At 42.9% G+C, this 18,283-nt stretch overlaps 1 protein-coding gene across 1 annotated transcript in view; it reads right to left on the reverse strand.

Moving 5' to 3' along the window:
* MTHFD1 (methylenetetrahydrofolate dehydrogenase, cyclohydrolase and formyltetrahydrofolate synthetase 1) overlaps positions 1 to 18,283 on the reverse strand; it is a 65,122-nt gene that overhangs the window by 6,720 nt on the left and 40,119 nt on the right. Inside the window, exons 13-24 of the mRNA XM_055436581.2 lie at positions 16,376 to 16,422; positions 15,651 to 15,758; positions 15,444 to 15,518; positions 12,809 to 12,911; positions 11,419 to 11,495; positions 10,676 to 10,816; positions 9,139 to 9,207; positions 8,489 to 8,600; positions 8,256 to 8,395; positions 5,728 to 5,769; positions 3,093 to 3,193; positions 2,012 to 2,189 (exon numbers count right to left, since the gene is read on the reverse strand). Coding sequence (XP_055292556.1) covers positions 2,012 to 2,189; positions 3,093 to 3,193; positions 5,728 to 5,769; positions 8,256 to 8,395; positions 8,489 to 8,600; positions 9,139 to 9,207; positions 10,676 to 10,816; positions 11,419 to 11,495; positions 12,809 to 12,911; positions 15,444 to 15,518; positions 15,651 to 15,758; positions 16,376 to 16,422 — 1,193 coding nt within the window. The remainder of the gene's footprint in view (positions 1 to 2,011; positions 2,190 to 3,092; positions 3,194 to 5,727; positions 5,770 to 8,255; positions 8,396 to 8,488; positions 8,601 to 9,138; positions 9,208 to 10,675; positions 10,817 to 11,418; positions 11,496 to 12,808; positions 12,912 to 15,443; positions 15,519 to 15,650; positions 15,759 to 16,375; positions 16,423 to 18,283) is intronic.

The raw sequence follows: 18,283 nt of genomic DNA on the forward strand, positions 1-18,283 counted from the left end.
AAGAGTAACTATTTCTTCAAAAATAAAAGTAACGCTCTAATACTGATGATCAGTCTCCCATCAAAGCAGATACTGTTTATGAAATAAGACAACCGATACCCATTCACAGAACCTCCAGTGTGTACAGATGCTACCTTTAACACAAATGACTGTCAACTGCTGTTACTTTAGAAATAGAAAAACAAAATCATCCACATATTTAAACAACAATCTAATGACTTATACGATCAACATACAAGGATGGTGGGAAAGGATATGTTTTTCATGGCACCTGTGTAGCGGACAGAGGCCAGTGGTCCAACCAGTGGCCTCCAGGTCTAATGAGGAAGCCCAGGGCTGCTTCCTCTAGGGCAAAAACCTTCAGAAGTGGCGTCTGGCCTCTGAAATACTCTTGCAGCCCAGCTCAAGGCACTAAAATTCAAGAGCAAACAGCACAAAGAGAAACTGCCCAAAGGAAACGGGAAAGACAGCTACTCTCACAGGTAACCTGGGTGAGCAAATCACTTAAATTAGGCAGTATGTGACTCCATGCCTCCTTAACAACTAAGGCTAACATTGGGCGAGTTTTGCTTTCTGAAAAGAATAATTATCTACAAGACAAGTATTTCCTTTTGAACTAAACTGTGATCATTTACGAGGGGGCTTTGTATAACGGACATGAATAAAGTGAAGCTATTCAACTGCGGCTTTATAAAGATCCAATAGAGATTACTTTCATATGCCTCTTATAACTGGAGCTCTATAAATGCCAAGGCACATTCAGAACTTCTGAAGCAAAAGTACTTTCATTGAGGAGTGATTTAATACCAACAGACGCTGAATACGACAAAATGCAACAGCTTCCCGTCTGTCAGACGCAAGTTCCAAGTAGAAACGGGTCATGAAGTCCTCGTTATCCCCCTTCTTCCAGGCCTCCTTCTCACCTCCAAGGACCGGGGTTCCTCACTCAGACTCTGTGGGGGCGGGCTTAGGGAGGGTGTCTCAAACGCTCTGTATTTGAGGGCAAATTTCTGCGTAAGGCATTTCCCCAAAAGACAGTTGGTTGAACAGGTTTTCAAACCAGTCTATAAAACTAAAGCTCAACAGGAAAATGTCCATGTCAACAGAATGTTAATTAACTGTAATTAAGATATAAGCAGATTAGATCTGCGAGGGGCAAAGAAAACAAGAGACTGTTAAATTCATGAGTAATAGGGTTTGCTTCCTTCTACCTTTTTATGGCTATTTTTGAAAGTCTATCATTATCTTCTAAAAACCAGGCCAAAAAGCGGCCTAGATAACAAGCAGAACCAGCTGCAATGTCCATGCCATGTTCCTATCGAAGTTGGCAGTTGTTACTGTGGGCAGACTGCTTAATGTCCAATCGCCTTCTGAAGTACACGGACAGAGAACTGACAGCAAAGTACAACCCTATAATAAGAACAACCATTTTGTGAACTAACTTTATTGTACCCCAGAATAAGCAGTGCTTCTGCCTACGCCAGACGTATCATAATTTACTCAGTGACAGAAAGGACGCTGAAGCCTGCCAGGGTGCTCTGGTTTCGCGCCTGAGTGCTTCTCTGAAGCCGAGGCAGCCCCGTACCAGGAAGGGTGTGCAGAACCACACTGCTTTCCCCTATGCTGGGAAGCAGTCAGACGACACTTCTGAGCTTGATGTAGCCCAGTGCCAATTTGCAGTAACATGGCTGGTGCCCTGGTTGAAAGGCTGTTGGTTCTCTATGTAAGCCTTTCTCCTGCCAGAAAAGGGGCTGTACTGTGAGCCTTTTCAAAAGTCAGGACGTGAGCCAGCCTACTCGGGTGTTCTTGTCTGGATACCCACCTCGGTCAGAAAGCGGCCATGTACATTGTTAAGAAAGCTGTCTGGAGTTGGGAGTCCAGGCTGTGGTCGTGTAACTCACCTCCATGAGACTCAAACCCACAGGTTGAAGCTGCTAAACATGGGCTCTAAACAGAAATCTCGTTGTGTTTTGGTTTTTTTTTTTTTTTTTGCATACAGCAGTTAACCCACCTTGAGGTCATAGAGGAGCTGGAAGCTGCTGGGGGCTGCAGCTGCCCTCTGGACGGCCTCAGCCAGTGCCAGGGCGCCCTTGCCCCCTTCTGCCCAGTGAGTGCACTTCACGGCATCAAAAGCACCATGTTCTTTGGCAAGGCGGCTGACGAGGTCCAGCTCGGCCTCCGTATCTGTCCTATAAAGGCAGAACTTCATGTTAAAGCACTGAGGATGGGGGAGAGGACAGAATTTGTTGTGTTTTTGCCATAAAAATCCATGTGCATTACCCACTGATAAACAGACACTAACAGTAACACTGCTTGGGTTTGAACTGTGACACCACAATTTACCAGCTGGATGACTTGCAATGTCTTGGTGTCCATGTGGGTAGAATGGGCATAATCACTGCATTTCATTGGGATGTCATGAGGCTTAGATGGCAAACACACGCAAGGTACTTAGAACATTCCAGGTACATCATAAGGAATCAATAAATACTAGCTTCTCAAAATTTTTGTTTCCTATTTTGCTGTGGCTAGACCATCAGAACAAGATTAAAACCAGCATGAGAATAACTAAACAACCCAAGGAAGTTCTCTTACAGGAACATTTCCAGGTCACTATGCTTAACAAACTGTCAAGACACCATCCCACCAGACCTGGAGAAACAATGGAACTGTAGGCCCAGGACCTTATCTTAGCACAAAAGGCCTTTAGAGACCAGAAAGAACGTTTAAGTTCTGGCCTGCGTGCTACCCACTTCACCTGGTGAGGATGGGCACCCAAAGGAGCCAAATCTGACTCCACACCCTCAGCAGGGAGGGTGACAAGTCCCGTGACATACGCAGTTCCTGTCATATGGCAGGCTCTCGTCAATGGCTCCCAAAGCAAATGCTTGGTGACTGACAGCAGCAACTGAAGAAAAGAACAAAGCTAAGAGCTGGGCTGCACATCCGCTTCAGGAGATGTCTGCGGGCCATTTCCCACAGTCGCCCTCAACTCTTTTTTTTTTTAAATTTTTTAATTGAAGGATAATTGCTTTACAGAATTTTGTTGTTTTCTGTCAAATTCTGCCTCAACTCTAACACCCTATACTTACTTGAAGGCATTCACGGCCACTACCACTGGAACGCCAAACATCCTGGCATTTTCAATTTGTTTCTTCAAGTTACTGAAGCCTTTTTCAACCAGCTCCAGGTCCTGCAGAAACAACAGAGGAAGGTCTGGAAGGTTAGAGAGCAGAAGTTAAAACATAGCAGGCTCTTCTTAAAAGAGAAACTGTCTCCTTGAGCCAGCAGCCACCTGCTGTCAGGACGAGCCGACAGCGCAGGGGCGGTGATGTGTTCCCCAGGCCGCGCCAAGTGACCTGTGACCCTGGAGCAAGCTGTGCTTGTGGCCTGGCTGCAGTGAAAGCTGAGATCTGCCTGTGCATCTGCCTCACCACGCCATATCTTAAGAGCTTATTTGCTGTTTGAAGGGACTCAGATGCCCTTAAATAAATTACATTTACAACCTGTTTTATAATAGATTGTATGTTACTTCTACGGCCCAGTGGTACAGACTGACTGTTCAGGATGGCACAGATGCTGCCATCAGAAGACAGGGCCGAGCACATAGTACACAAAAAAGTCAAATTGTCAGCCACTCATTTGTGTCCAACTTTTTGCGACCCCATGGACTACAGCCCCCCCCCAGGCTCCTCTGTCTAAGGGATTTCTTAGGCAAGAATACTGGAGTGGGTTGCCATTTTCTCCTCCAGGGGATCTTCCCAACCCAGGGACTGAACCTGGGTCTCCCATACTGCAGGCAGATTCTTTACCGTCTGAGCCACCAGGGAAGCCCTGTGCATGGCATTTGTCAGAAAATGTGGAGTCATCAGTAATGCTTCAAAAGGTTTAAATGAACTCAACCATAATAAACCTTGTATCAGAAATAAAATAAATACCATCTTTAAGAACCAAACACTATGAAACTGAAAGGAAAGTAATTAAGGAAATATTTTAAAATATGCTTCCTGGAGCACTGCTTGCAGCATGAGAAGACTGGAAACAACACACACCTCCTCCAACAGGGGACTGAGTCAGTGAATTATGATATACACACTCAATAAATATGTATCATGCACAAGTCATGAAAAGTGAGATAATCTGTATTAGCACAGAACTCTCAAACATGTACTAAAACTGTGAAACTATGAAGAGCTTAATTAATGCTATTTTTGGACAAATACAAAAATACATGTGCATATGCAGGAAATTTTAAATGTTGAGAGATATACACTAAACAGGGGACTCATATCATATATATTATAATCTTAATTTTTTTAATAAAGTGTATGTTATTATATAAGCTTAAAATACATTAAGTATTTTAACAATGAAAATATCATGGTCTCATATACAAATATGTACCCAAGATCATGGGTAAAACCCAGCAGTAGCAATGCTTGGTTTATGGACTCCATAAAACCATGGGAGAAAGGGTAAGCTATAAGCACAAAACAACTGAGATCATTATAAACATGATTTATGGTTTTTTTTTCCCTTTAATCATTGAAAACTGAGACTAGAATTTAGTTGACATTCTAAAGAGCACAGCTAATTCCTTACCTCTAGTCACATGAAAACCAATTAATATGTAAGACTGATTGAGAACAGTTTTAAATAAGGCGAATTTCTTAAATGAAGACACCAGCTGGGCCAGTGAGGGGCAGTCACTCTAATTAGACACAGGAAAGGCTGCGGGGTGGCAGGAGGGCCAGAACTGTGAATTCCCCTCCTACGCGTGAATCACACAAATGACCATAAAAGGCAAATCATAACTCAGAAGACAGGCAGGCTGAAGGCACCAGCAATGCTTTGCTAGCTGCTTCTGAATTACTTCATTTGGGGGCTGAAAAGTGACCCTGTACTGCCTGACAATTTAAAAGCCTCCAAAAAAAGGCAGAGAACTTGAATCGACGGTGATAGCCGCTGACCTTACCATCTCACATGGTGCCCTCACCTCTCTCAAGACCACCCCAAACTGGCACCAGAGACGCTTCTTGATGGTAAATGATACGAACATGAGAAGCTGTACGCTCACAATTCTTTGAGTTCCTGCTTACTGCTATAAACCATATCAATTTATGAAAACCTTGCCTAGAAAAATAACCAGGGTGCTCACCCTAGCTTGGCCCTTGACTATGAATTTAAATCTGCAGAGAAAAAAGCACTTGAGAAAATCCCCCTACTTGCCTCTGATTTGAATGGCATTTGTGAATCAACCGGCCAAGGCAGGGAAGACAAGGAAACTTCCATTAGATTAGTGCATGGTTCCTTATTTCTTTGTAGTGGGGGGTATCCTGCGAATCATAGCATCCCTCTTTAGCAGCAACCCTGGCCTCTACGCTCTGAACGCCAGTAACACTCCCCACCTCCAGTTGTAACAATCAAAAATACATGTCTCTAGACATTCCCAAATATCCTAGGATGGGGGGAGCTGCTTCTGGTTGAGACTCAACCGCTGGTCTAGGGGAGCAGTTTTACTGATATCCTTTGTGGGCAAATGTTTTATGAGGCATTTCTTCCCTGTTCCATTTAGTACATTTGTTCAGCACACTACGGGCCCCTTGCTCCCAGGAACAGCCCTGGGTCATGTGACAGCCCACTCATTTCCAGATATGCCAGGCTGAGAAATGCTGATTCGGAATGGGGTGCATCCTAGGGCAAGCAATGAGAAGTGACTGAAGTTACCTCCTCTATGTAGGCCTTGGGAAGCGGAAGTCCAGCACTAACCTGGAAGATAAAGAAGCAAAGTCAGAGGCATTTTTACTTACAGTAAGATTTTAGCTGCTAACGATGCTTTGCCATCTGTTCAAAGCCAGAAGCTGCATTCTTGGGGCAGGGGGCTGGGGGTGGGGTGGGGTGGAGGATATACAGCAGTAGAAAGCTGTTTCCTGCCTTAAGGATTTAGAGCAAATGACCAAAACTACGGCACAGGACAGAAGTCACTGCTGTGAGCAGGGTGGGAGACCTTCATGAACTGAATTAAAGAGAGGAGAAGGGACGAATCCATGAAGGCGGGCGGAGGAAGTGATGTATTCCCCTGCGAGTGAAAGCACACAGCAGCGGGGGTGGAAGTAGAGCTGAGTATAGGGAAAAAGGCAGCTGCCAGCCCAGCAAGAGCCACCCTAGGACGTCTGCTGTGGAGTCTGAGATGCGCCTGGCAATGTATTCATGAGCTGGTCCACCAAGCCAGCCCACACCTTGTGGAGCTGAACTGAGTGCATGGGGGCTGAACTGGGACACGTGAGCAGCACAAACAAGAGGGAAACAACACACAAGAATTTTCTTCCTCTACGGTTAGAGGTACCTGGTGGGACCTACTGTGTTCACAGGGAAGTGCGTGAGGGTGAAGGCGCCGGTCCCAGGGACCCCACTGGGCAATGGACTAAGAAACCTTCCGAGTGCTCTGCTGCCTTTCCTGACACCACGGTGCTCCAGCTCCAAAAGGGGCCTCAGAGAGGCGGGGCAGGAAGCTGGGACCTGATCCCACATGCTGGGCCTCACATGGCTCTGGGAGGTACAGGAGCAGCGGGCCAGGCTCCCGACAGAGCTGTGTGCAAAGCGCTTCCTCACTGCTGCCAGCTGACACGCCCACATGATTCCTCAGACCATGAGATCAGGAGGAAGGGAGGCGCAATGGCGTGAGGATGAGTGAGGGGATGGAAGAGGAGATACGCTGGCAATGATGGGGAAGAGAAAGGGAGTCCGTCCTGCAGCCCAGAAGAAAGGGACGTCCTGGGTTAGTGAGGGCCACAGGACGAGGCGGACCGGAGAGGTGTGTGGGGCTGTGATGGCGGGGGTTCTCCCCTTGGTGGGGACCTAAACCTTTCCTGGGGTCCAGGAGGTCAGAACTACTTCCATAACCCTAAGATATTATGCCTCTCATATTTTCACTCTCATTCCCTCAGGAAGTCTACGATTTGCCCAAAGATTTGCCCAAAGATTATGTGACATGTGACATCACAACAGATTAAATGCCGAAGATGAGAATCCTGCAGTCTTTGATTAAGCCAGACACTGAAGAGATCTGAAAAACATACAATGCCCAAATGTTGTTTTGGAAAACAGAGTCACTTAAAAAAAGTATTTATGTAAGCATTTCATTATGTTAATATTTATGCTAAAATTCAATTCCTACTTTGGTAAATATCAATAGACACAACTCACCTAAACAAAAGTTCTTTTAGGCCTTTAATAATTTTAAGTGTGTCAGGAAGGTCTGAGGCCAACATTCTTGAGAACAGTTCTATCAGGAAAAGCCCTGATCACTACACTAAGGAACAGTGATTTTCTTCTGCAGATGAGGGAGGTCTTACTGCTCAAGCTACAAGACCAGCTCCCAGAGGACAGGAATTTAATACTTCATCAACTAATTCCTGAAAAAGAGCCGTATCTTCACACATACACGCTGAAGAAAAGGTTACAACAGTGATAGTGTTAGTCATTCAGTTGTGTCTGACTCTTTGCTACCCCGACAGGCTGTAGCCCACCAGGCTCCTCTGTCCATGGGATTCTCCAGGCAAGAATACTGGAGTGGGCTGCCATTGCCTTCTCCAGGTGTTCTTCCTGATCCAGGGATCAAACTGGGTCTCCTGTATTACAGGTGGATTCTTTACTGTCTGAGCCACCTGGGAAGTCCGATGATAGTGCAAAAAGTACCATTTCTAAGCAGTGTGAATAGAAGAAAAAACACAGTCTCAGGACAGAGATGAAGGAAAACCGCGCTCACCTGTCTTCCCCATCACTGGAGGCAGGTCCAGCATACCTGCCCTTCTTCTCCTCCTCTCCCCAGCCCAGGCTGCTATCAGTCCTGCCTGGCACACTGACCTCTATCTCAAGCTAAATGGTTTGGCTGGCTGGCTGCCAGCAGCACCATTAGAGGGAATGGGACTCAGATATAAAAAGAACAGTCAGAACAGAAAGAGTTTTTCGGTAAATATAGCCAAGCACATGTCCTTGGAGGGGTTTGGATATCATCAGGTGTTTTTCTCAGAAAGGTAGGCCACGAGGCCAAACTTGGCCCTCTCCAAGAGCTGGGACCATCTGTGAGTGATGGGACGGCCAGCACAAGAGCCATCTGGACGTGCCCTGCTTTGGTACCCTAATAATCATAAGGGTAAGAGCAGCTTAATGAAGAAACAGGCAGGAGTCAGCAGCTTCCCTTTAGCCTTCAGAACATGACTGAGAATCAGACACTTCCAACCCCTGAATCTCACCGTGGGGCCACCTCCATGCATTTTCAGAGCCCTGACAGTGGCGACAAGCACCACCACGTGTGGGCGGAGACCAGAATACCGGCATTTGATGTTAAAGAACTTTTCCATTCCAATGTCTGCTCCGAATCCTGCTTCAGTCACTGTAAGGACAAAAGCAACTGTAAAAATGCTACCCCAACTCCCTTGATGTTGAAAGAAAAATGGTCTATCACTGATTTTGCAAAAGTACTTGCCTACAAACCCTTCAGGACCGACAAGCTTGAGTGCAATCCTGTCTGCGATGATGGAGGAATTCCCGTGTGCGATGTTGGCAAATGGCCCAGCGTGAACAAACACTGGAGTGCCCTGTGGAAATCAAGACACTGTGAGTGAAGCTGCCAATCCTGCTTCAAAAGGGACCATTTCGTCAAGGGGAACCAAAATTAGTTGGCATCCAAAAGAAAAAGGGCAAGTATGAAGCCACCTCTTTTATATTTCAGTGAAGTCCCAGTCGTAACTATGAGAAGAATGGGACTAAAGAGATGATCAGGAAAAGACAGAGAAGGCAATGGCACCCCACTCCAGTATTCTTGCCTGGAAAATCCCATGGATGGAGAAGCCTGGTGGGCTGCAATCCATGGGATCGCCAAGAGTCAGACACGACTGAGCGACTTCACTTTCACTTTTCACTTTCATGCATTGGAGAAGAAAATGGCAACCCACTCCAGTGTTCTTGCCTGGAGAATCCCAAGGATGGGGAAGCCTGGTGGGCTTCCATCTATGGGGTCGCACAGTCAGACACAACTGAAGTGACTTAGCAGCAGCAGCAGCAGGAAAAGAAGCGTCTCCCTAGGGACACTGTGCTTTCCAACCAGTCCAGGACGGCGGGAGTTACTCTGCTCACCTCTAATGTCTGCATGAGATTGGGCTTGATGGCGTCCTTCATAAGGACCGTCAATGCTCCACTCACTCCCTACAAAACAAAGGCATGAATGGTTGATTCCCACCAGCCAAAAAACCTCCCTTTTGAAGCCAAAATTCAACATTCTTAGATGTTCCATTTTTGGCCATCTTGGACTAATGATTATTTTTACCTAAACTAGACCAGTCATTCATGTACTTATAAGCTACCAATTACCTTAAAGGAGAATAGAGAATGAAAATGGCATTCATATGTAAATTCTGGAAAAATATGTAATCCTGGAAACAAGCATCTCAGTGAAGCTCTGGTTACTGATTCATGCGGGGAATCCATTTTAGACAGCATGAAAACGCTAGTTCCTAGAATACTGAAGTGCAGGTAACTCTGGTGTCTGGACCGAAATGGCTGTAAACCAAATTTAACATGTGTGTCTTGTACCATGGGGCTTCTCCTGTGGCTCAGCAGTAAAAAAAAAAAAAAACTGTCCACAATGCTGGAGCTGCAGGAGACATGGGCTTGATCCCTGGGTTGGGAAGGTACCCAGGAGAAGAGCATGGTAACCCACTCCAGTATCCTTGCCTGAAGAATCCCAGGGACAGAGGAGTCTGATGGGCTACAGCCCACTGGGTTGCAAAGAATTGGACACGACTGAAGCAACTTAGCATGCATGCGCACCCTGTACCTTAAACTGAAATTTACCCAGGAGTTCAACATCAACTCTTATATATCAGGACCCTCTTTTAAGCCATCCAACCATGGATGAGCAAACTGGTATCAATGTAAGACAAAGCTATAGATTTCAATTTCCATGAATTTCTAGGTTTCTGGTTTGGAGTAAAAATTTAAAGCAATTTTTGTTCTCACATACAGAAACTGTGAAAACAAAAAAATCAGTATTTCCCCCTTTTGCTGAATTCATCTGACATACCACTAATTGTAGACCAACCATTTTGGTGTGTGTCAATACAAATAGGCTTTTAAAAATTAATCTAGAGATTATCTCATTTCAAACTTCATATTACCATGTAGACAGTTCAGAAAAAATCCTGACGTGGACAACTAGCCAAGTAGGATCATTAGAAGACCAGGTTGAGCTATTTAGAATATGGTTATCAGTGTGGACACGGGACCAATGAGCTTTGTGATGAGAGGTTTCTGTGCAAGGAGGCCTGTTGTGGCGAGGGGCCAGGGTGGGATTCTAAGCTCAGTTCTAAGGGACTTAGACTTGGGACTCTTGATGCTCTCTGAAACTGAAGTCAGACACCCTCTCTTGGAAATATTCACAGGTTGAATATAAACGCTCAAACCACCTGAAAACTGTGGTCTATTACCGGAACATACTGCCTGTCACTCTCTGTGGAGGTGTTTTTTTATAAATTTCATATTTATTTACTAAGTAAAAAGATCATATGACTTCATTAGTTAATTGCAGTATCTTAACTATACCACAATCTGTGTTATTGGTAGCTGCTGAGAGAGGCTGGGAATACAGATGCAGAAGAATCACCCCAGGACCCACCAGATCCTCAGTACTGATGGGCTCCCCTTTCTTGCTGGATGCCACCACCATTTTGCCCAGTCTCTCTCTCATGTCTTCTAGAGAACTGGTGAGAGCCAGGACAGCCATGATTTCACTGGCCACGGAGATATCAAACTGGGCCTGTTGGCAGGGAAAAGACACAATAAGGAAAGCTGTGTTAAACCCAGAAGTGTGGATTCTCTTTACATCCTAAGCTTAAACAAATAACTTGAAAGGACAGAATAAAAGAACAGCACACGAAGAACTTAATGAAAATAATCCCCTAAGAGCAAAAAAGTTTGTAATTAAATATTCCAAGACTTTGAATAGACAGTTTTTAGAAATAAAAGTCCTAGAAGGACCAACAATCCCTCTGGAGGCAGCTTGTGATTATGGTTTCCCTAATATACAGGGACTGACGTGGAAGCTCTCACACTAAAGAGAGGTACTGCAAGACAGCCACAAAGAAGAAGCAATTTTAATCAATTTGTGTGCAAGGATATTCACTGGGGGTTCTCCACCTCTGGGAGAAAATGCTGGGGGAAAATACACAGGTGATACATGGGATTTACTGCAAAAGCTGTCAAGAGCGCTCAATGCCACACACCAACTCGCTCCCACTTTAAAAGGAAGAAGGTGGAACACCACCTGGCAGAATCAATTGATCGGGAAAGGACGGAGGAGGAGAGAAGCAGCAAGGATCCAATCCCCATGAACTAATCTACTTAGAAAGGAACAGTTACCGTCCGTGAGTGCCCCTTCTCCGTTGGAGCCTGTCCGATTGTGATCTTCCTCAGGAATCTATCGTTGGTATCCAGCACTACAGGAGAAAGGGAAGACGTGGGAGAAAGATAAAGTAGGCACAGCAGAAAGAAAAATGGACCACAGAGTTAGAGGAACTCGCAGAATTTTAAAGTGATAAATCTAACTTAATGACTATTTGATTTCAAATTTTATGGTAAAGCTAGAATACGGGTTCAAGTTTAGAAATGATGTTCACGTACTGTTAATGTGTAGGAATCAAAGACAGGATTGTACAGTGGCTTTGTTTACGCTTTCTAAAGAATTCAAACAATTATTATTAACTAGAAATCTGGACTCTGTTTCAAAGCATATTCCAAATTCCACAGAAAACAAATTAAAAAAAAATTTTTTTAAATAGTGTCAAGTTCCTTGTATCTAATTTCTATGTATAAACCAGTCAATGGGTATGATCTATTTTTTCCCTTGTCTACTTCTGCCTTCTCAGAAAGCATGAAATTATATATAAAGCAAAGGAAAAGTGAAGGAGATACCAAATTTTCAAACTGGATCTTTATTCCTCACAAAGTATTATACCACAGGGTTAAAGCTACTGAAACAAAAGAAGAGAAATATCAGTGTAGTTTTAGATGCTAAGAGAGTTACCTTAAAAATGCCATTAGCTAGCACAGTTATTGAGCCAATGACAATCACAAAAACAGTCAATAAATTACTTGTTAGCAGCATTCTGTGCACCTGGATAAAAATTCCTTCTCAGCAGTGATAGAGTTTGGATGGATGCACTGTTGGTACAAAATAAAAAACTAAGCCATGCTGGCTGATATAAAGAAAGGCAACATATGGCAGGGAAACTAGGAAACTCACTCACCAACTTGCTAAATGTTTAGACCTTCAAGGCTACCTACTTTGTTAAACGAGGTAAAAATGAGTAGGCAAGCTCCAGAACGACAAGAAAAATCAAGTCACTTATGCCAGACAAGAATTCTAAGAATAAAGGGCAACATGATTCAAGAAGTGATTAAACAATACTTCTCTACTTCATGACACTGAAACTTTCTGCATAAAATGAAACTTGCAAAAATGTTACTTCTGGTTTATGCATGAACTTCCTTAAAACCATCCTCACACCAGTGAACACTGAAGAGCCAGCAAAATGTCCAACTGACCAAACAAAAGGAGGTTTGATTACAGCTAATAAGGAGAGAGATTGGTAGAGGTGACCAGGAAAAGGAGTAAGTTGTCATCTTGGTCAGCCCTTAACCATGAACACAAGAACACGCAAGCTCTGGACCTGCCATTTTACCACCGTTCAGGGAGGGCACGGGGTGTGCAGCATAACTGAACCAGTGGGCATACGCCTTGCTCTGGTACCTCTTTGCCAAGTTATAGTTTCTGGATCAATGTCCAATCTTGCAAATCTGTTTATCTCTTCATCTGTCAGTGTGGCAGGGTCAGTCTTTTCAATGCCTAGTCTCTGAAGAGATTAAAAAATTAAAACAAAAATAAGATAAAACAAACAAAGCAAATTAAAAAAAAATGTTTTATCCCTATCTCCAGATAGGGTCCCCTTGAGGAAATATAAACCATGTTAAATTCAGAAGGGCAAATTATGATCCCTTTAGCTAAATCTTTATTAATACCACTCACACATGTACCAAGGCATTAGAAACACATTTGTCCCTATTACTGAACGCCAGAGGCATTTCCCTAAACTAAAGCCTTATGTAAGCAGTGACCAAAACATGCATACTAATTCACCATATGCAAACATATTGAAAGGAAAAGAAGTACAAAGCTTTTTCAATCAAACAACGGAGAAGTCCGAGTCAAATGCAAAATCAGAAATGGCTAAAACAAGTAATAATCAATAAAAATCAATGGAAATCACTTTTAATGTTTTTTTTAAAAATAATGTGCTAATCTTTTGAAATATATAAAGGGATAAATAGTCTTTTCAATGCAGAGGAAAAGAAAAGACATCGCTCTAGCACAGTACATGCTTTTGAAGTAGCCCTATTGTTTACTGCCTTCTTACTTTTTCAAAAGGCATAAGAAAGCTTTGTCTCTTCCTCCTCATGGAACTTGGAAATTTGTTTATTTACAATGTGTACCATGGTCACATCCTGAAAAGGAAAATTCCTTTAAAACATACTCTCCTTTTCTCATAACTCTTGGTAGAGTTGAGTGGCCCCAGCAAGCCCTACTCTTCCCATAGTTTCCTTCCTAAGCCAACAGGACTTTTGTTTTCAAACCTCAGGTGTGTTTTCAGAGTTATTGCTCACTGGCTTGTCAAACAGCCTCACAAGCCTGGAACATGACATTGTTTACAGAGGTCAGCAAAACCTCAGTCACTAAGTTGAGAATCTGCTGTTGAAAATCCACTCTTATTTATTTATTTGGTTGCACTGGGTCTTAGCTGTGGCATGCGGGATTTTTGATCTTCATTGCAGCATCTTTAGTTGCAGTATGCAAACTCTTGGTTGCAGCATGTGGGATCTAGTTCCCTGACCAGGAATTGAACCCAGGCCCCCTGCCTTGGAAGTATGGAGTCTTAACCACTGGACCACCATGGAAGTCCTGACAACCCACTCTTGACTAATCTAGGGGTTTAGACTGAGATAATGAAGTGCAAGAGAGAAAGTTTGGGAACCTGTCGAGGGGTTCTGTAGCCATGGACAAATCCCTCATTTTCAAACCCTGGAGCTTTTTAAAGGATCATTTAAACACTGAGTCCAGCCCCTCCCCACACATTGACAGAAAATTCCAACAACAAAGGTTAAGATCAGTTGCCTGCTCTTTCCACCATACTTGCAGAACACAATTCTTTGACATAACAAGGTAGTAGATAACTTACTTTCTGCATTGTATTTTTTTGGAGGTGTGAAAACAAGAGAAGCTAAGCAATATCAAACTGTGTAAAAGTCACTTTTTCTCATGTCTAGAGAAAAATGCATATGCATAAATGTGACAGCATTGTAAAGCAAGTAGGGCAAAATGTAAACAATTACTGCATCTGGGTACAGGGGAGCTTGTGGACTATTCTTAAGCATCAAAATTTAAGTTGCAAAAAATTAAAAATAAGGTGGGTGTTACTACTATTGATAACAAGGCAGCACATACCATTTACTGAATGCTTACATGTGCCAGGCAGTCTAATATTTATAGATGTACAATATTTCTTTTATATGTAAAAGTAACACAGGAATATACTTTCGAATTTTACTTTTAAAATTCGCTTGTGCCACCCCTTTATAGTCACATTGTTCCCTGACCCATAACTGCTGACACCCACTGACCTATTCTCCATCACTATAGCTTTGTCTTTTGAGAATGTCATATAAATAAATACAAGCATACAGTATGCAACTGTTTGAGACATTTTCTTTCACAAAACATAATGCCCTTGAGATTCATTCAAGCTGTTGTATCAGTTCATTCATTCATCCATGGTACCGATGTACCAGTTTGTTTATCCATTCATTCACTGAAGGCCATTTGGGTTGTTTCTAGATTTTGCAGATTATTAATAGAGCTGCTAAAAAAACTCATGTTTTTATGTGAATACATATAAAAGTTTGCATTTCTCTTGGGTAAATACCTAGAAGTAGAATTTCTGGGTCATACAGTACAGTGCATGTTTAATAACTATATATTTGCATTAGAGATTCAAATAAGATACAGAAGTAATAACCTTGCTAAGCTCCCAATGCTGGGATGAGCAGGTATTAAAACTCCAGAAGCTGCCATGCTGGCATCCTGACACCTACACCCATGCTGTAAAGGAAGTGTCATTCTTTTTCTTAGCTGAGGGCAGGCTGTCAGATCTCTGCTTTTTTCACTAAAAGCTCACAGACAAATGAGAAACAACCTCTGCCACCAATCTCCGCTGTGTATATGATTACTATAAATGAACTGGTCCAAAATAGGCTACTCTAAGGAGATTATAATCTCCTTATCAATCACCTAATTTCACATAATAACAAAAAAGAACAAGGAAAAAACTTACCCACAACCTCCGGATTTGGATATCGGAGAACTTTCTCACTCCATTTACTGATGGCACCAAACGATTAAAAAGAGCCTTAAAGAAAAGGAGTGTAAGAGTTTTTAAGTGAAAAGAACCCCACTGCCTTGCTACCTGCATTATCAGCACCCACTGGCCCAATATTAATTCAAACCTTCTGAAAGTGTCCATGGGGTCTGAGCAGCCTACCTTGTCTGTCTGGGTCGCTTCATGGAACATCCGGGCATCGATGGCTGCAGCCACAAGGTTATTAGCTGCAGTGATGGCATGGATGTCACCAGTGAGGTGGAGATTAAACTACAATAGGGTGGAAGCCACATTAGTCTTAAAACTTCTTTGTATCTTTCCAACAGTCAATCTATCACGCCCAAACCTAGCCCTATGGTAAAGCCAATGGAAAACTGATGGCAGCACAGCTAGTGGACAAACACCCAATAGTCCTTGAAAACAAATGACTATCTGTCCTCAGAAGGAATTGTGACCTTCCCTAAGAGACCTGGCTAGTAACCACAAATGCCACACCACTGGATCAATAGTGACACGGGATTAGAAAGGACACACTCATGTGCTTTCAATAGTCAGCAAGGAGTACACTGGAGCTCCGTCCCTGTATGCTGCTCCCACTTCTGTGGTTATCACTTTGAATTCACTGCATGTTGGTTCTCCCCTCTCTCGTGCCACATCTGATCGCTTGCTTAACGTTATTTCCACTGAAAGCCAGGCTTTGAAGTCCTTGTCATATCAAAAAAGTAAGCTGTTTAGAAATTTACAAGTTAAGATGTTTTTCTTCTAAGTATTGCTTCTGCTGAGCAAACGAGTCATTTGTCTACTAAGATCTCTGCGATAGACTTTAGTTCCAGGAAGGAAAAACTATAATAAAAGATCTGATTCAGCCAAATCCTGGACCGCGTTACCTCTTCCATAGGAATGACCTGAGAGTAGCCACCACCTGCAGCGCCACCTAGAGGACAGATCAAGGGTGAGGACTCACGTTAAGCGCACTTCTTCACAACTTGGAAATCAAATGAAAGCAAATCAGTTTTTTTAACTGCCTCGCGTATTATTTATTTTTTACAAACATTTGGACAGATTTGAACAAGTGCTCCTTAATTTTACCAAGTATTATTTGTTTACTTTTTACAAACATTTGGACAGATCTGAACAAGTGCTTCTTAATTTTCTTTACCATATTATCTATTTACTTTTTTACAAACATTTGGACAGATTTGATCAAGTGCGTCTTAATTTTCTTTACCAAACTAAACCACTCGCTCTTGTTCATGCTGAATAGTCTCTCAACTGAAATGTGACTCTAACTGACAAAACCATGAACACATACATACCTACTCATTATCTTTAAAAACAGGTTCCCCGTGATTCCTAACATTTGTTAAAAAACCCAGCTGACGGTTACATAAAGACAAACCTGTTCAATTTCCTACCCTCATAACTGCTATTCTGGCATTTTAAAAAAAGGAATATTTAAAATACACACACCAACATAAACACAGAGACTGCAATTCTTCCTAAATAGGACACATATGGTGGAAAACAGCTTAAGTGCTAGATTTTTGCTGGCCCATTTGGATTACTAACCAAAAGCTAGTCAAACAAGTCCAGGTTAGCTGTGAGATAAATGTCAATTTGAGATAAAGGTTCTCTGTGTGTGTGGGTTGTTTTTTTTTCTTTGTAAGGTAAGATCATGCAATAAAAATTGGGCCATTTGTGATGAGAGTAAAGGGAGCATACTGGGTTCAATAAACAGGAAAAGGCTCATTCTGAGCTAAAAGGGAGATGTGAAGACAAGCTCTAAAGCAGAACTAAGTCAATGGACTTATAGCTAAACAATAGGCTGAAGAAGGACAAAGGTGTACCCATGTCAACATTTGGAGAATATATGATACCCTACCACCAAGCAAATGATGAAGCTAACTCTGAGAACCCATTATAATTAATAAAAATATAATTTTAATTTAAAGAACATGTTTGGAGTATTGCTGCTATCAAAAACTGAAAGGGAAATACAGTTACTGATGTTGTGCTTTCATCCCATCAGAAGAAACACTGTGCTGATGGTATCATCTTAGAGCTTGAGACGGATGTGGGGACTCTCCCTGGTACTTGATGATAGTGCCTTGAGCAAGCTCCTCTGAATTCCAGCTGTTACTGCTGTAAGTGGTGATAAAACTACCTTAGAAGATAACAGGCATAAACTGCTTAGCAAAAAATTTGGTGAAGCCTAATACTCAATAAGTGTAGGCTTTTCTTATTCCCTCAGCGTGAAACATCTGTAGGGTTTGTCTTTGTCTCTAGAAAAGTCAGCATGGTGATCAGCAGTGTGACCGTGTGCTCAGCTGCTCAGTTGTGTCCGACTCTTTGCGGTCCCATGGACATTAACCAGCCAGACTTCTCTGCCCATGGAATTTTCCAGGCAAGAATACTGGAGAGGGTTGTCATCTCCTCCTCCAGGGTATCTTGCTGACCCAGGATTGAACCTGCATCTCCTGCGTCTCCTAAATTGGCAGGTGGATTCTTTACCATTAGTGCCACCTGGGAAGCCCCTGGGAAGCAGTTATGATTACCTTTACTTGTTACTATGACAACCAACTATCAGTCATATAAAAGCACTCCTGGCTATGTATCACCCAATCCAGGAATCCCTGTGCAGTGTCAGACAGTGACAGTAGGAACTGGGGTGAAATGATGAAAGCTTTCAGCAGAAGTACCATGATGGGGGTATAATGAAGCCCCATCTAGTGTCTAAACGAGTTGAAGACCACCGCCCCCCCAGGTGTTCATGAGCCAAGTGGGCCAGAGGACTA

The sequence above is a fragment of the Moschus berezovskii genome, chromosome 9 (genome assembly GCF_049115385.1).
Source record: "Moschus berezovskii isolate FMDL1 chromosome 9, NW_MosBer_1.0, whole genome shotgun sequence".
Taxonomy (NCBI): domain Eukaryota; kingdom Metazoa; phylum Chordata; class Mammalia; order Artiodactyla; family Moschidae; genus Moschus; species Moschus berezovskii.